Source organism: Papaver somniferum, chromosome 11, assembly GCF_003573695.1.
Source record: "Papaver somniferum cultivar HN1 chromosome 11, ASM357369v1, whole genome shotgun sequence".
NCBI classification, from domain to species: Eukaryota; Viridiplantae; Streptophyta; class Magnoliopsida; order Ranunculales; family Papaveraceae; genus Papaver; species Papaver somniferum.
The window spans coordinates 1,403,506-1,420,013 of NC_039368.1; the positions used below are offsets into that span (position 1 = coordinate 1,403,506).

Genomic DNA, 16,508 nt, shown 5'->3' on the forward strand with positions numbered 1-16,508 from the left:
AGTCTTTTTGTTGTTGTTAGGAATCTATCATAGTGGTGGGTAAAGCCTGAAAACAACCAAACAAAAGGATTATTTCCAGAGTATTATGTAAGGAAAATTTCTCAGTACCACCACCATTATATCTACAGTTAGGTAATGGGGGATAGTAACTTGACTTCCATATATAAAGTTTGGCTCAACAAGTAGAAATCCTTTTTGACTTCTCTTCATTCAAAATTTACTATAAGTTTACATTGTCAAAAGATTATTTGCATATGGTGAGCTGCTGAAACAGAAAACAAGAATATTTACTACCAAAAGCGCTATAGTCTTTGCATTAACAAAAAAATCAGTCTGTTTAGCAGGTCAACCTGCCGGACGGCATCTCTTCCCATAGCCCTTGAGCTTGTTGATAGATGTTTGATCCTCAAGATTCGTAATCCTTACCGTCATATGTTTAGAATTTCAGCCTTTTAATACATTAGATGTGTCAATTATTATAATATTATAAATTTTATTTTTGCCATACCAAAAATAAAATTACTAAAACTTGTGAATTTGTTTAGGATCTCACACCTTGAATACCAACCGGACAGAAATTTGAAGGAGTAAGATCTTCACAAAAATAAGTTACAAGCACATAGTAAATTTCATTTCCATAGGTAAATTTTCACAGAAAGACCATTTCAACAACATAATGAGAGCAGAGTACAGTAAAAACCATTCATAGAATCTGAACATAGCACTGAGCCAAAGATTACAGAAAATCAAAACAAAAATACCCAGAAAACCAAAAGACAAAGATTTGTAGTACTACTCAAGTCCTTTTCCTCTTATTTCTCTCTTCCATAATGGCTGAGTTTCCTGTGATGAGCAGCAATGGGGTAGCCCACTGTCAATGAACAATCATCATCCTCTACAGAGTTGTGGTCTTTCTTGATAATCATCAGCAATCCTCGAAACAGTTAACCCAACTTCACTAACAGTCTTTCTAGTACCAGACCTATACAGTTGTTGCTGTTGTTGATGTTGAGACTGTTTACAATGAGCAATAGCTCCTTGAATTGATGATTCAATCTCTGAATTTGCACTATTACTTCTCTTCAACAATTGTACTTCATAATAACCATTGTTGGATGAAAACGATGAAGAATTTGATGAACCAGAACCAGATGATGATGATGACGAAGTAGTATTACTAATAGTAGTAGGATTAGTACATCTCTTTATAGCTCCTGAGAATGATCTTCTGTGACTGCTATTATCTTCAATCATTTTCTCCTTCTCAATTCCATCTCCATTGACAACAATCCTCTGTTTCTGAATCAACCCAAATGGATTGCTCTTCTTCCCTGCTTTCACACACTTGTTCAAACATTCTTTCGCTTTCGCAACCGTTTCATTTCCGGTAACCTTTGTTGTTGGTTGGGCATTGCAGGATGAAGCTTCATCTGAACAGCCAGACTTATAAGTAAACAAAGCCTTAAGATAAGCTCTCGAATAAGATTTAAACTTCAATCCTAATGAAGAATACTTTTTGAGTTTCTTCATCCATGACTTCATCTTTATAGCTTCAGTACTTGACAGAGTGCTGAAATCTTCAAAGAAATACTCATTTGGGTTCAATTCTCTACTCACTTGACATGAACCTGTTGGTGAAATGTTACAAGAAGTGAATGGAGTATTTTGTGTAGTTGTTAATGGAGTAATGAGAGAGGAGCTGATTTCTTCATCAAAACTCTTTGAATTTTTTAGAAGCTTTTCAACCATTTGTAATCTAGGTGGGAGATGAAGAGGAAGAAGTTTTCCTTTATAGAAAAGTTCATCAGCTGGTGAAGTGGTGGTTGTATTTTCTTTGTTATCTAATGATTTTGATGTTGAGAACATTTGGAATTCAAATTCTCTTGGGTTTGGTGATGTGATGTTTGAGTAACTACAATAGAAAGTTGATGATGAGGAGGATGTTGGTGTTGGTGATGATGAGCTTACTTCAATGTCTATGTAATCATCTTCATCTGATAATACATTGTGGTGGTTGCTAGTTGATGATGATGATGGTGAATCTTTACCCATTTCTTCCACTGCAAAAACCTGTTCTTGTGTCTGGAGTGTATGGGTTGCAGAGGTTGTTTGAGATGGGGAGTGAGGAGGAGAGAATCCTTTTAAGTGGGGATGGTTCCTAAGTTTCTAAGTTTGGAAAATAAAAAATTAAGTTGTCAGACTTTGTTTTGGAAACTTGAATCCCTCTAAAAAATATTGATAGAATTTTCTCAATTGCCCAACACCAACCACCTTAGTTTTAATAAAATAATAGTAGGATGTTATGGAATTTTCATGGTTATTTTTACTATTGTGTGTTTCTTGTTTGTATTACAGACAGAAAAATGGGCTTGTAAAATAAAAAAAATTAAAAAAAAAAACTGTAAAATATCATTGCAATTACAGCGAGGCGAAGCCAGAATTGAAGATAAAAATAACTACCTGAAAACCACAACACATTGTACGAGGGTAAATAATGAAAAACAATAAAAAATTTAGGAGATATCATGTGAAAATCTGCAGAAACATGCTATGGGAGCCGATTGGCACCCCAGATAATTAATTTTGCTAAATTACCATTTCTTTAATCATGCATGACTATGTCAAGTGAAGAGTCTCCTGTACACAAGAAAGGTAAGCTGCTTGAAGATTGAATGCAGTGCTAGTCTCTTAAATTAAGGTCCAGCCCTCGCCAACAAAGCGGTCCCTGTTTATTTATTTTTCCTCGAGTGGTTAAAATGATGGTAGTGGATCAAACAGTAATATGGATGGCTTTGATAATTAACTGCAGCAACTTGCATAACTGGATGATGATAAGGAAAGGTGAAAACAACAGAATTTCAGGTTTGCTTTGATAGTAGCTAGCTAGGCTCGTTCGTTACATAAATAATGTACTGTCAAACCATAACTGAAAATATTTATATCTAATCAGTGTAGCCAAAAAAAAATAATCAATGACAATCTTGATGATGAAACCATGAAGTTTTTGATCAGAAGAAGAAGAAAACATTTGAGTGGACCCGAATTCAGAAACTGTTTTCAGATTTTAGACAAACTATTAAGAGAAAAAATAAAGAATTTTGATAAGGAGAAGAAAGAATTAATGAATATGGATGGGAACAGAAGAATGCACATCCATATGGGAATACTCAAAAAAGAGAATGGATAGGGTTATGTTCTTTGATTTTTATACAATTTCATCTCCACGATGATGTTGTAACAAAAAAATACTAATATAGTAGAAATTCAAATTTTGAATTTCCCACATCTCAATGACTTGTTAATTTGTTGCATCATTTCCCACAATTTTAATATTAGTTTGCATGAATTGATGAATGTGGTGGAGAGAGTGAGGGCGGGCACTTCTTGGAGGCATGACGCCATGATCTCATGGTGGAGAAGAAACTAGTGATATTTTAAAACACCAAAATCCATGACCACACCATATAGAGGCCTTCTTCGTTTATGATTCAAGATCTGCCCAGTGACCCAAAATCTATAATTGTGTAGTTGAATTTTTAATGAAGTTAACTGATAGTTAAATTTCAATTTGCATCAAAAAAAAAAAAAGAAAACATATTCACAATCAAAATGTTGAACTTAAAAGTTCTAATCCATAGCATAGCTTCTTACAATTTTAGTGAAAGATGCAATGCTTCTCCATGTAAAAATTCAAATTTTGAATCTTCTCATCTCTCAAAACTACTGCATTTTTGCAATCCCAACAAGTAAATTTAATACTGCATTGCATCCAGTTCCAAACATGCAGAGAGAATGTGGGCATGCACTGAGGCATGACACCACATGCTTGAATCCAAGCATGAAAAAAGAAAAAATTAAGTAGCCAACTTTTCATAGCAGAGACCACACTGTAGAGAATATAGTCATAGATTATGATGCTTCAAGAAATTACAGGACCTAAGAGCAACCACAGTCATGAAACGGGCCAAATACCAAAAGCCAGACTAAAAGCCAAAAAAATTTGGTATTCTGTGTGTTCAAGCACAATGGGAGTAGACCAAAATTTGGTGAAGCGTAACTTATACCCACGCTTGATGCGGGACGGAACTTATATCCACGTTTCTTGATGAAGCGTGTTTATAATATGCGTCTGAATGAAACGGCGGTATAATGCGCGCTTGATTGAGACGTAGGTATAATTTACGCCGGACAAGGGACGGAGATGGAAAGTGCGTTTGGTGGGACGGAGATAGAAATTGCGTCTGGATGGGACGGAGATATAAAGTGCGTCTGGGTGGGACGGAGATACAAAATGCACCTGGTGAGATGTGTTTAATTAGTGGGTTTGATTAGTAATTGCTAAAATGTTATTAAGTATAATCATGTAATGCCCCACAGTTCATTGACTAAAGTGTTTAGAACAATTTGTTAAAGTGTTTAGAACAAATTGCTAAAGTGTTTAGAACAGACGCACATTAAAACAGCGTCCCAACTAGGCGCACATTAAAACAGCGCCCCAACCAGGCGCACATTAAAACAGCGTCCCATTGGGACTTATAATACAATTACGCTCGGTCTGGGGCGTATGTATTACATCCGTTTGGTCCGGCGGTGTTTATAAATACGCCTCATTCATACGCTCTTTATACATCCGTCCCAATATCATGCGTTCTTTATACATACGCCCGGTGTGAAGCGCTCACTATACTCCCGTCTGGATTCATACGCTCATAATAACCCCGTCCCACTATAACTGATTTTAGTCTGGGTCGGCGACCAGATTTGGTCCCAAACCCTAATTATCTCGATTAAATATAGTTTTAGTCCGTTCCATTACGGCTGGTTTTGAGACCAAATTTGGGTATAGTCCCCAAATTTGGTCGTGACTGTGGATGCTCTAATAGAGCACTTAATATGCTTTGTACTACTTTTGCATCCGGATTCCAGGGCAATGAATGGCTTATGTGTTGTGATTCCATAAAATGTTTTGTTTTGGTGACAAGACTTTTGGTCAATTTGACAACTTTGGTAAGAGGGATATTTCAAATCAAGTAGTTAGTTGTTTGAGGATTTGTATTGGGGAATGGTGGTGGGTATCAATCTCTTTTTTGGGATGTCATTGTAAAGGGCAAATATTTTTTTTTTTTTTTTTGACCCCTTCACTTGAAAGTTGAAACTAGAAAAGAAAAGAAAACAAGATTGAAAACGAAATGATTCAATTCGGTACCCAATGAAAATGGTGGGTTTGGCTAGGAACAAGGAGATGAATTGATTGAGAGTGGAATTCAAATGATTCAAAGCTCGAGGCTTTGTTTTGTCTTCCTCTATTTCAAAACCTTTTTAACTTCTAAATCACTCCTTTTCTACATCATGACCCGGACCCCCTAACATTTAGTTAAAAAGTGTGGGAATTCTGGGGAAGATTTGAATCATCAAGGTCGCCGGATTTGGATGACGTAGGCTTCCTTCCGTTCAGAACGAATGTCCAGTATCCGGAGCTTCCATCATTCTGGATCATGTATCAAATTTTCTGCCTACTTCAGCCATCAGAACTATAAGCAGCATTGTAAAAGCGGAATAGATTACTGGATAGTAAAAACACAATATAGCTTTCAAGCAAATTCCATCCCAGTATTCATGGGAAAGGAATAGTTCGGTGGTCCTGCTGGGCATTTTTATAGGTGCAAGGAAAAAGTGTCACGGCTTTCAAACAGTCGGCATTTGCAAATTGCAATACATCAAGTATAAGAAAGCAAAACATAAAGCCCCATGTAAATGCAGAAAGTTCAGATTATATGAAGTTTTTGAAAGTGAAGCTGATCTAGTTTCATATAATAAAAGAACAAGTCCGATTAAAATGTAGCAGTTTTTAGAGTTCATGTATGTTAATTACATACAGCTTACATCTTGTGTACGTATATAATGGTGTATGGGACATTACCTTCTACAAAGACTAAGCTCAAACGAGCAACATGGGTTGCTTCTATTTGGTTGCTTCTGCAGCTGAATCACCAGATCTTAGTTCCTTTTCAAGTTCATCAAATTCCCAATCTCCAACCTCTTCTGCCGAGTAGTCTTGGCCAACCTGTCCAAACTCTGATTCCAGCTTTGCTAGTTCTGCTTCAGTGTCCAAAGAATGTTGTTGTGGTTGAATAGTGGGGGACACTGGACGTTCCTCTTTCTTGGACATCAATGTCTCGATGATCTGTGTAGGGTTGGGAGGATTCACTGCCGCAGTTTCACCAGATGGAGTCTGTTTTGCTGCTTCTGGAGTTTCTTCAATCTCCAAAATTGGTCTCTCGATGGATTCAAACTCCGTTCTTATTTCTTCAATAGAATCAAACAGCTCTTTCACTTTTTCATCATCTTTCCTGCATCAACAAAGTTTTGCAATTTTCAAAAACTGGGTGCATGAATATCAGTTGACTCATGAATAGAAAAAACAGGTAGCAGCTTGACAGAAGAATCATACCGTGAAATTTTCCCTTTTGGGGCATAAAACATCTCTTTCATGTTGTCCACTACACTGAAGGTGGTTGAAATCTGAAAGAGGGAAAGAGTACATAAATAACCAGTCACTACCACACCAGTATGAAAGAACCACAGCATAAAAGATAATATGGGTAATCATATGAAACCTTTGCTTCAAATTCTAGATATTCCTCCTCCAGTATTTTCCGTGGGTTCATTACTTTTGAGCCTTCGGCATCTAAACCAGATGTAATGTCTGACCTGTGAGAACAGATGAAAAGACAATGCCAAACAATTTAAGCAAAATAACCTTTTCATAGGAAACAATGGTTCATTCATTCTAGGTCCACATTACCCTTCATTTAAATTCTTCAGATTCTCAACGAACTGTCTGATACGGATGATAGAAGGCCCCAACTCGTGCTACACAAAAGATAAATGATAGTAAGCTAATACGAATAAAATGCTTCAATCTGCCTTGCATATTTGAAAAATAGTAAGTCATAAGCAACCTAGCTTCAACGATTGAGTAAGCACCTTGTAAGCAGAGAGGCTGCGGATGACCAGATTTGAAAAGTAGTCTCCATACTTCTCCAGCTCCTCACTTGAAACAAAAGAAAAGAAAGAAAAACATCAATCATGAATTCAAATCCATGTACCATTGGTTAAAACTAGAGTGTACCGCTCAAGTTCAATGGTTTCACTTGTGAAAAAAGGCCATAAGGGCGGGCTGGAATTCATAAGCTTAACTAAAAACAGTTGGTTCTCATGAAGGCCTCATGATATACAACAACCCCTGGGTCTTCATTTTCTTACATAAGATATACAACTACCAAAAATATTACAATCCCGCTACCAGAAAGAAGAGAAGATCGTACTTGGCATGCTTATCCTTTTGTTCTGAGTATGAAGATTGGAGAACCCAAGTATCCTCCAAGAAATTGATCCATGTATGAACTATGTCTGCTTCAACTTTACTTGAAGCAATCGATTTCAAAAGCTCATCTTCCTATATTTTACAAAAGTAATAAACCAAAATACATGTAAGATAACAAGTGGCCCACTCTTGTTACAAAAAGATAATTTTCATATCGGCCGAAGCAAACAGCAAACCTTTGTTTTCAAGTGTGCAACAATCTGATTGCTTGCTTCATCAAATTGATCCCTTTCTTCTTTGGTGTTTCGAAGTCGTCCAAGAGCAGCAGACAAGGATGTATTGACCTGCAAAATAAGCCCTGTTAATGAATACAATTATATTTGAAAAATTTTGAATACAACAATGCTCCAACAAACTCTAAAGTCTAACTAGTCAAATGTGTCCCTTAATATACAATCTCCATGGTAGCATGAACACTTAACAAAAAAAGAGTTCCATCATGTTAGATGTGGAAGTGTTGCAAATCTATGTAACAAAGATCAGACAGAAATACCTTTTTTAATTCAGCTTCCAGTTCATCCCGCTGCTTCTCTAATGCAGAAATCTCAGCTCCTAATTCCTGCAGAAGGGACACAAATAAACAGGTGACCTACAGTTACCTTTGAGTAATACTTTATACTTAATTCGAATTTCAACACAAAAATGACGCATAAACCTCACCGTACTGTATAATAAATGTAAAGTGAAAGTGATGGATGAGGTGGCTATTTTCTGATATATGCAAATAGAAGCCTGTAACAATCTCACTGGGAATTGGACTTTCTTAAATCTTACATAATAGACAGAACTAGACATGTAAAGCATCATGGAGTAGCATGATACTGATCAGTTGATGCCTCCAATGGCTCTATGATAAAGTCAGAAGATTTTGTTTTCTATTCCTTCAGTGATCAGATTATACTGAGTCGTATCATCAATTTTACGCACAAAAAATAATCTTCAAATTCAAAATATCACCCATTGGAAACTTCCAGACAGACCGAGAAATTCAAACTAATACTATACTTGTACAAGGAATAAAGAGCACTGGATGAGCATGCTTTCAGCTTCATAATTGCGTATTCCTAGCTAAACGGGACAGTAACCTTATATAGGTATATAGAAAACTTATGTATTTGAAAATACAGTACCTTCTCAGCTTCGGTAACTTCACTGGCTTTGGTCACACGAAAATTAAGAGCCTCTTCCTTATGTTTCCTACTCGAAATTCGGAAGAAATGCATTAGCACTATTTGACAAGAAAAGAGGGAACATAAACATTAACTGGACATTTTATTAAAAAATAAAATCTTAATCATCTAACTATGTCTGTGATACTCTGTTTCCTCTATAGAGGTCCAATTCAATCCATCAACCAGAACTGATAAGGGAAAATGGAATCACGGAAAAAACAGAAAATTTATGTCTTTCCAAACCTGTGTTCTGAAATGCGCTTTTCTGCTTTTGATGTAGAGCTAGCAAGAGATTCCGACAAAACCTTCAATTTGTCGACCTGCGGGGTCGTTAACAAAAAAGAGATTTAATAAACCATATGAAGCAGCAGAGTGACAAATGGATGAAGCTGCTTCAAACTTCTATCAGTAGACGTACAAATTACGCTGAACTCCAGGTAAAAAAAATTGACAGCCAACAGCGCCCACGAAAATTAAGCTGTTAACCAACCAAAGATGACATAAATTGGACAAGAGAGTAGATTTCATACACAGAAGCCATATTGATATATTATTAAGTAAACATTGAAAGAAAGTGAATAGATGAGGGGCTTATGAAAGCAGAGAGAGCATTTCATTTGATGCACTTATTGCATTTAGACCCTGTTATCGCAAGCACAGGTTGTTGTTCAAACTTTTTCTTTCCAATTGCTTCTTACAGCAACTTTTGTGAGAAACACTATGTTGCGTGATTGTGTGTATTAGTAATGGATAAAGTCATGGGAGTATACCTTAATGAATAGAAACAAGAGTGTCTTCTCCTAATATACTAATAGAAGTGACAAAAGAAATACCTTTTGAGCATGAACCTCCGGTGAGTCCCCATTGTTTAAGAACTTCTTCTGTAGCACAAGGGCTTCTAATTTGGAATAAAGACGCACTTCTGCAAGCTCTTCCTTTAGAGCCTGTAAAAGAAAAAGAAAAAAAACAGGGAAGCTTACTGCATGTTTCATTTAACATAAGAAGCCATGCCAATGATACAGATATAATAACTAAAAAAAAAAAACTATCTGTCCAACGAGAAGTACTTAACTGAAGGAAGAGATTTCGAGGAAGTATCACCTAGAATACAGTGTCATTGGTAATACAGATACTTTGATCTATAGGTTGTCAAAAAGAAAAGTTTGCATTCTTATTGATTTTTTTTGTTTATTACTAATGAACCTTAAAACCGGAGTTTCCTTCATGTTAAGAAAAATGTTATGTAAATATTACTATTGACTACCTCATATGCTTCTTCTATTACTGATATTCATGAATAAGAACATAAAAACTCTACAACATGCCGGACTTGTCTCACGCCGGTACCTGGCTCTTCATAGTGTTAACTGTATTAACCACTCATGCAAGTTCATAAAACAATGTCATATTGATACACCAATAATCTGTTGACATGACGAGTCTTGAAACTAGAGTCACCTCTATCTTGGAAGTTGTTGTTTCTGACGCGTCTTTATCACCTTCACCTGAGGGGACCTTGGACGCTTTCTTTTCTTCTAGTTTTTCCAGTAAAGCTGAGGCTTCAGCATCTATTCTGTGACGCCAAAGCCCATCACAATCACAAAGAGAAGAAAAACAGATAATGGAGACAATCTTAGTCTTACAGAAAGTAAACTGAGGAAACAAATATAACAAAAACATACAAGGAGAAACACAATGAACAGAATCCAGAAGCACTAAAAAATTCAAGAAGAAGCAACCCCACCTTGAAAGATCAGCATTTTTCTTCAACCCAGATATTGCACACTGTGCAAATTGTAGCAATTCTTCTCTCTTTACCTGAAAAAGCAACCGCATATGCTAAGAAACTGAAGCATCGTACATTTGGTGTCATGGTGTTGACATGATAAACAAATAAGCAGAGTCTCTTGATAAGCAGCTTTGGGGGGCAATTTGCATAAATTTTTTGTGAAGATCAGCTTTCACCTGGGACTCAACCCTACCACTAAGTTCTTGATTGAATCTAACCCTACTTTTCCCTTTTATTTTTTTTAAATTTGTTTTGAAACATATCCCTTCTTATTATTTGCTGGCCACATATCAATACAATAATAATAAGATAAACACTGAGTCATGTGCGTTTACCAATACTTCATCTTGGTAGCTTGAGAAGGCTTTAGCCAAATCTTGTATACTGCTCACAATTGCATTATGAACTTCCTTTCCTCCAGTAAGACAGAGTCTGCAGTCCAACCAACTCGAAGTTAAGATGAAACTCTAACTAGGCCAGCGTGTTGTACTTCCACAGATATTTTCTAGTTAACCAATAATAAACAAAAGGGCATGGACAGCTTGGTTTCTGCTGCTATGTCCAAACCATAAGCAATGCCAGCAGGACGGAGATATTACCTGAATATTACCAGCAGTAAAGAAACTTCTTCCTCAGTTGGTGGTTCGAGAATCTGAGTAGGAAAGCATTGAGATTAAAGTATATTCTTCCTTACTCAAGAATAATAAGAAAGATGATAACAGATTATATTTAACAGTTGCAGACTACTGAATGACCACAGACATGCCAATTATTTTTTAAATTAAAAGAAACTCATACCATGGAACAGACATCATCTGCATTCATCTAACTCACCATGGAAATTGTTAATCCTTCCAGAGCTTGACTGTGAAGAAATACATCATGAAAGTTCAATGGTTCGCCACCCAATTCAGGATCATAATATAGAACCTATAGGAAACAAAAAGAGAAACAACAAATGCAGTTAAAAATAAGACAAGAAGCCTGAAAAAGAGTGTTTTTCCTAGCATATCATAATAACTTTCGCAGAGCAAACAATCACAGAATCCATGTTAGACTACGTAACAGAATATCAGTATTGGTTCACAAGTTTTACATACTAGAGAAGGGCTCTTTGGAGAATCCTTAGATTCAACAGATGGAGAAGGTTGTTCGGTAGCATGTTCTGCAGATCCTGCCGAAAGCTTATCACATTCTTTCAGAGCTATCAACCATCTCTGCAGCAATTGAACTCTTTCTTGTCCTTTGCAAGAAACTGCAGCTTCTTCCAATCTCTTTAATGTATGCTTAAAACTCTTAAAATTCCTGGCTACCTGAAACATCAATATTATGGATTTTATCTTTTGCCCCATTCCTAAAAATCTAAAGACAAATAAAAACCCTGAACTAATAAAATAACCCAATGTCTGATTGTTTCCAAATCGTCATGTTTTAGTACCCAGTACAAAAGCCAAACACTAATCAATCAAAAAATCTCAACTAATTTCTACATGCAAGAACAATCAGAAACTAAATCCATTCAGAAACTGTAAGAAGAAGAAAAAATAGATTCGACACCCAAGGCATTTACACTAGTGTTTGCTCAATGTCACTAAAAAATAGAAGTATCAGATTATCCCCAATGTCACTAGTGTTTGCTCTTAAAACCCTTGAATTTTGCCCCTTGTTTCCCCAGGAATTTTTCCAATTGCCCCATGCCCACAATCCTAACTAAAAACAACTATCACGCAAAACCCTAGTAGTAATCAATCAAGATCCCACATGCAAGAAAACCAACCCAATCTAATCAATCCCACTAAACCCTAAATCGAAACCTATTGAATCAAAGAAATCAAAATAAAAAAATGAAGAAATCAGTGAGAAGAGTGGGAGGAGAGGATTACAATGCGATCTTGTAATAGTTTAGCTCCTTCAGCAACAGCTTGACCAGCATGATGAACAACAGTATCAGCGTAGTTACGTACTGTTCGTGTTAGATTATTCTTCGCACCTACTTCTACTGCCTTATTCACTGCTGTCTTTAACCATGACATTATTCAATCCCCAAATTAGGGCAAAATCAGAAATTAGGGCAAAATATCTCAAGAGAGAAATGAAGAAGATGAAGATGATGGACCTGGTGATGACTTTGAAATGTGGTTATGGCAAAAGGGAAAAATGAAGAAGAAGATGAATTGTGAGGGTTTGTATTTTTGTTGACCTCTCATTAACGAGGGTGAACAGAACCAATGGTTTTTTTTCGTTGACGGTGTTTGGCGCTTTGACCGGTTAAAAGATGTGATTAATCATATTGTGGGTATTGGAGAGGGCTAGATGTGAGTGGGTTAATAATATTTAGTTTTTGAATCTCGAGGTTTAATAAGCGTTTTGACAATCTTGGCCGTTTGTTTTGGATGGGTTGGAGACTGATTACATCTGACAGTACACGTGTATATCTAATCTTGTCGATATGAAATGAGTTTGATTCTTTCAGTCTGGCTGGTGCAACCAAAAACCTTGCCGAGGTTGGCAACTTGGCAAGACACTTTTGAGTCGGTGAGGTATAAGCCTACAAGGGGTCATTATAGGGTTCATCCTTGGATGGGCATGAATGCGTGAATGCCTTGGATCTGTAATGCGGCAAAAGTAAATTTTTATTAAGGCCTACCGATGCTAAGCAAACTTTCTCAAGTATAATACCTGCCTTATCATTTTTTCCAACAAGAAGTTATTGAAGGTGATATAAGTTAATTAAGCAATTTGCTCGTCCATGGTGATTGTACCCTATAAGATAGGTGTTGCAAATTTCCGTACCTGCTGTACTGTAGTATGTCTCATAAATTTGGTTTTAAAGCAGCTTGCAGACTTGTTGTCCGTTCTACTTCTATATATATATATATGCACGTAAAGATCTGGCACCCAACCATGCAAATACGCATGCCTAATGATTGGTTTTTGTTGTAGGATTTGTTTTTGGCACAAGAGCTTTGGTGCTGAGTAACATTCTGACACATATACGTGTCTTACGCTAAGACTCCCATATAGAGTAAGATAAGATGCCAACAAGTTAAAAAAGCTAAGAAGCAACTTGAGTAAAGGTTTATGGCATTTGGATGCACACCACACTACAGACGCGAGCTAGTAGCTTGCTTGTGGCGTGTGCACCCTGGTCCCTGACAAGGTCCAAAGAAAATAGAGAAAACAAAAGAAAGACGTGATCGTTCTGAACGAGCATCAGTACAACAAGTAGATAGAATGCAAATTCCAGTAACTTGAATAAATGTAAGATCCTGAGCAAAACCAAACTAGTCTTAAAGTTTGCAACCACTTAATGATCAATGATCTATTCTTCCCAAATTGTAGATATACACGAATTTCTTCGTTTATGCTGTAGCGTTACTTACCGATGCGAGCAAATCTTCAGTTTGTATAAGATCCAAAGATTTCCACGGTGAGAATATTTAAAATAACAAATTTAACAAAGTGACCGTGTCCATCTTTAACCAAACGTTGGAATGTCGGGTAGATGAACGAAATGAAAAAATAAAAGAAACTACGGCCTAACAAACAAAGGGGAATTGCAAGCGCAGGCAAATGGCTTACAACTGCATATGTGCCTGAAATAAAGTTAAGAATATTTTTATTATTTCTTAATTATTTCTTCCTTGATGGACGGAGATCTAATGTTTAATATAAAATTCTAGGAACTTGGTCATTTCTATGAAAGGGAAACAATAACCATCATCCAAGGAATGAATTATTAGGGTTAAGGTCAAGAGAGAAACCACGACCTACAAAAGGTATTATCGTTGCTCCAAAGATGATCGGTAGCATACAATGAATTAGCGCTACCAGGTATTCCATAAAAACTAATCTTTGTGTATTTGATTATGTGATTATCATAAAGTTCATGATCCTAATTAACGATCTATAAAATTAAAACCAATAGTTGGCATTTAGAGCTTGCGTTTAGAACTCGTGATCATCCACTAATAGTATGCAATAATCTTATCTTGGCGACCTCATTCATGTCCATGTGTTTTTTGAATAAATTTTTTATATCAAAGCATCACGGTTATCATGGCGTAAATAAATGTATCATGATAGCATCTTATTACAGTAATCTGTAATCAGTGTGAATGAAAATGAAAATCGCCGCTAAAGTAATTATTTAGGGTTTGCCTGTTTTTCCTGTAAGTTGGGAAGAGAACAGAACTAAACGTTTCCTTCTTTGAGAGCTTAGTGGGCCTATTTCTCTTAAAGCGTGTAATGGGCCTTCAAAGTTAACTTTTGTAATGAAATGAATCGGAAGAACCCTGATTTTGGTAGGGGTGTGTAACGGACGGACGGTTGCGGATTAGGGGTCACCCGTAACCGAACCTTCAAAGTTGCGGATTTGTAAAATTGAACCGTGACCGGCCCAATCACCCGCGGATTTAACCTTTGCGGATCCGCGGATTGTACGGGCCGGTTGCGGATTAACCGCGGATTTGACCTAGTTTTGATTGTACTTGTTGGGCCTAAATTCAGTTAGTGTCTTAACTTAGTTTTGATTATATTCAGTTAGTTAACTTAGTTTTGATTCTATTTGTTGGGCCTAAATTCAGTTAGTGTTTTAAGGACTTTACTTCTTTCTCTTTGGGCCTAAATTCATTTAGTTAACTAAGTGATCAAAGAACTTCACTTCTTTCTCTTTGGGCCTAGGTTCATACTCAGGTAAGAAAACTTTGCTTCTTTCTACGGTTGCGGTAATCCGCGGTTTTCAAATGACAACCGCAACCGCATCCGCACCGCATGCGGATTTGAGAATCCCACCCGTGTCTGGCCCATACGTCTTACGGTTTGGGTGAAATCCGCAATTTTGCGGACGGATACGGATTAAATCCGCGGTTCCGGTTTTTATGCTCACCCCTAGATTTTGGGCATACCAAAATCTTTCTAGGCATACAAAACAATAGTCCCATCTTGAGTGATCTTATAAGGGATACCCTATGGGTAGTTCAATTACCTATATACCCTTAATACAAAAATCTAAAATCAGTTTTCTAAAAAATCAAAATCAGTTTCCCTTACCATCTCGTCTTCCTCCTCCTCCTCTAGCCGAACTATTCCCCCTCCTGCGAAAAAAAAAATTCATCATCGTGATTAATTGTCGATTCGTAAAAATTTGATCGTCGATTAAACAACCACATAATGACTCGTACAAAGAAAAGCAGGGACTAGGCAAACCAAATCGTCTTTTAACCCATCAATTGAAGAAGAAGAACCAATTGAAGATGAAGGTGTAAAAACTGAAAATCAACCACCAATTGAACCAGAAATTGAACCAACTGCATCTCCAACTCCGGAAATGAGGATAAGAAAGCAAGTTTTACAAACCCAATCTCCTATTTGCTGTTTTTCATTGATTAAATGACGGTTACAGTGTTGGGTTCGGCTCAAAATTGAGTTGCGTTTTTAGCCGAACTGTTCTTCACAAAAGCTTCCTGTAAGTGTATATGAACAGTTCGGCATGAAATTTCATGAAATTTCAAGCCGAACCTAGTCACAGATAAAGATGCATAGGGGTTCGGCGTATTCGATAATCATAATATGTGCCGAACCTAGCACATTAACGAGGTTCAGCTATTACGATATTCTCAATATGTGCCGAACCAATAACAATATTATAACCAAAAAATAACAAATTGATGTTCGGCTCATACGATTTTCGAAATATAAGCCGAACCGGTAATTATTTTTTTTCCGAGCTATTCAGGATGTTGTTCGGCTTACTATGAAACTTTCATATAAGCCGAACTGGTGTCTAGCAAAAAGTTCGGCACATGCAGTAAACAGATTCAGTAAGCCGAACCGTTCATCAATTGGTAGATTCGGCTCATAGATGTTAGCGGAACCTCAACCTGTTTCGCCGAAGCATGATTCAAAAAACCTAACTTTTGATAATTGAGAGCTATAGAAGTGAGATTAAGTATAGGATATAAGTGTACCTGTGTATTAGAAGCATTGGGTTCCTCATCAATGTCTTCATCATCAGGATTTGGCTCATAAAAATCATCATCTTGAGTTTGTGTAAACAAATCATCCTCAAATTTTTCATCTAAACAACTCTTATAATTCTGAAAATTATTTTAATCACTATACAAAATATTTAATCACTAATCAAGGTTATTAACACTAA

General features: G+C 36.7%; 2 protein-coding genes across 2 annotated transcripts; both read right to left on the minus strand.

Moving 5' to 3' along the window:
• Positions 1-662: 662 nt before the first annotated feature.
• Positions 663-2,180, minus strand: LOC113323617 (probable membrane-associated kinase regulator 4). The gene has a single exon (XM_026571938.1). It carries the CDS (start codon positions 2,050-2,052, stop codon positions 889-891), a length of 1,164 nt encoding a protein of 387 aa, XP_026427723.1. The 5' UTR covers positions 2,053-2,180; the 3' UTR covers positions 663-888.
• A 3,600-nt stretch (positions 2,181-5,780) lies between these two features.
• LOC113322951 (myosin-2 heavy chain-like) lies at positions 5,781-12,465 on the minus strand. Its single transcript, XM_026571157.1, has 18 exons — positions 12,232-12,465; positions 11,449-11,661; positions 11,183-11,278; positions 10,948-11,000; positions 10,684-10,780; positions 10,304-10,377; positions 10,018-10,132; positions 9,393-9,503; positions 8,803-8,879; positions 8,518-8,584; positions 7,881-7,946; positions 7,564-7,671; positions 7,329-7,459; positions 6,988-7,054; positions 6,806-6,873; positions 6,618-6,711; positions 6,452-6,522; positions 5,781-6,350 (listed from the first exon to the last, which is right to left on the minus strand). The coding sequence occupies exons 1-18, from the start codon at positions 12,379-12,381 to the stop codon at positions 5,963-5,965; spliced, it is 2,046 nt and encodes a 681-aa protein (XP_026426942.1). The 5' UTR covers positions 12,382-12,465; the 3' UTR covers positions 5,781-5,962.
• Positions 12,466-16,508: the final 4,043 nt, after the last annotated feature.

Excerpts from the sequence above, each read along its gene's own strand:
- LOC113322951 (XM_026571157.1), bottom strand. The coding sequence starts at position 12,381 with ATGTCATGGTTAAAGACAGCAGTGAATAAGGCAGTAGAAGTAGGTGCG. Across the intron at positions 7,672-7,880 it reads TGGAAGCTGAATTAAAAAAG|GTCAATACATCCTTGTCTGC; the intron begins GTATTTCTGTCT and ends CTTATTTTGCAG. Across the intron at positions 6,874-6,987 it reads GCAGCCTCTCTGCTTACAAG|CACGAGTTGGGGCCTTCTAT; the intron begins GTGCTTACTCAA and ends TCTTTTGTGTAG.
- LOC113323617 (XM_026571938.1), bottom strand. The coding sequence starts at position 2,052 with ATGGGTAAAGATTCACCATCATCATCATCAACTAGCAACCACCACAAT.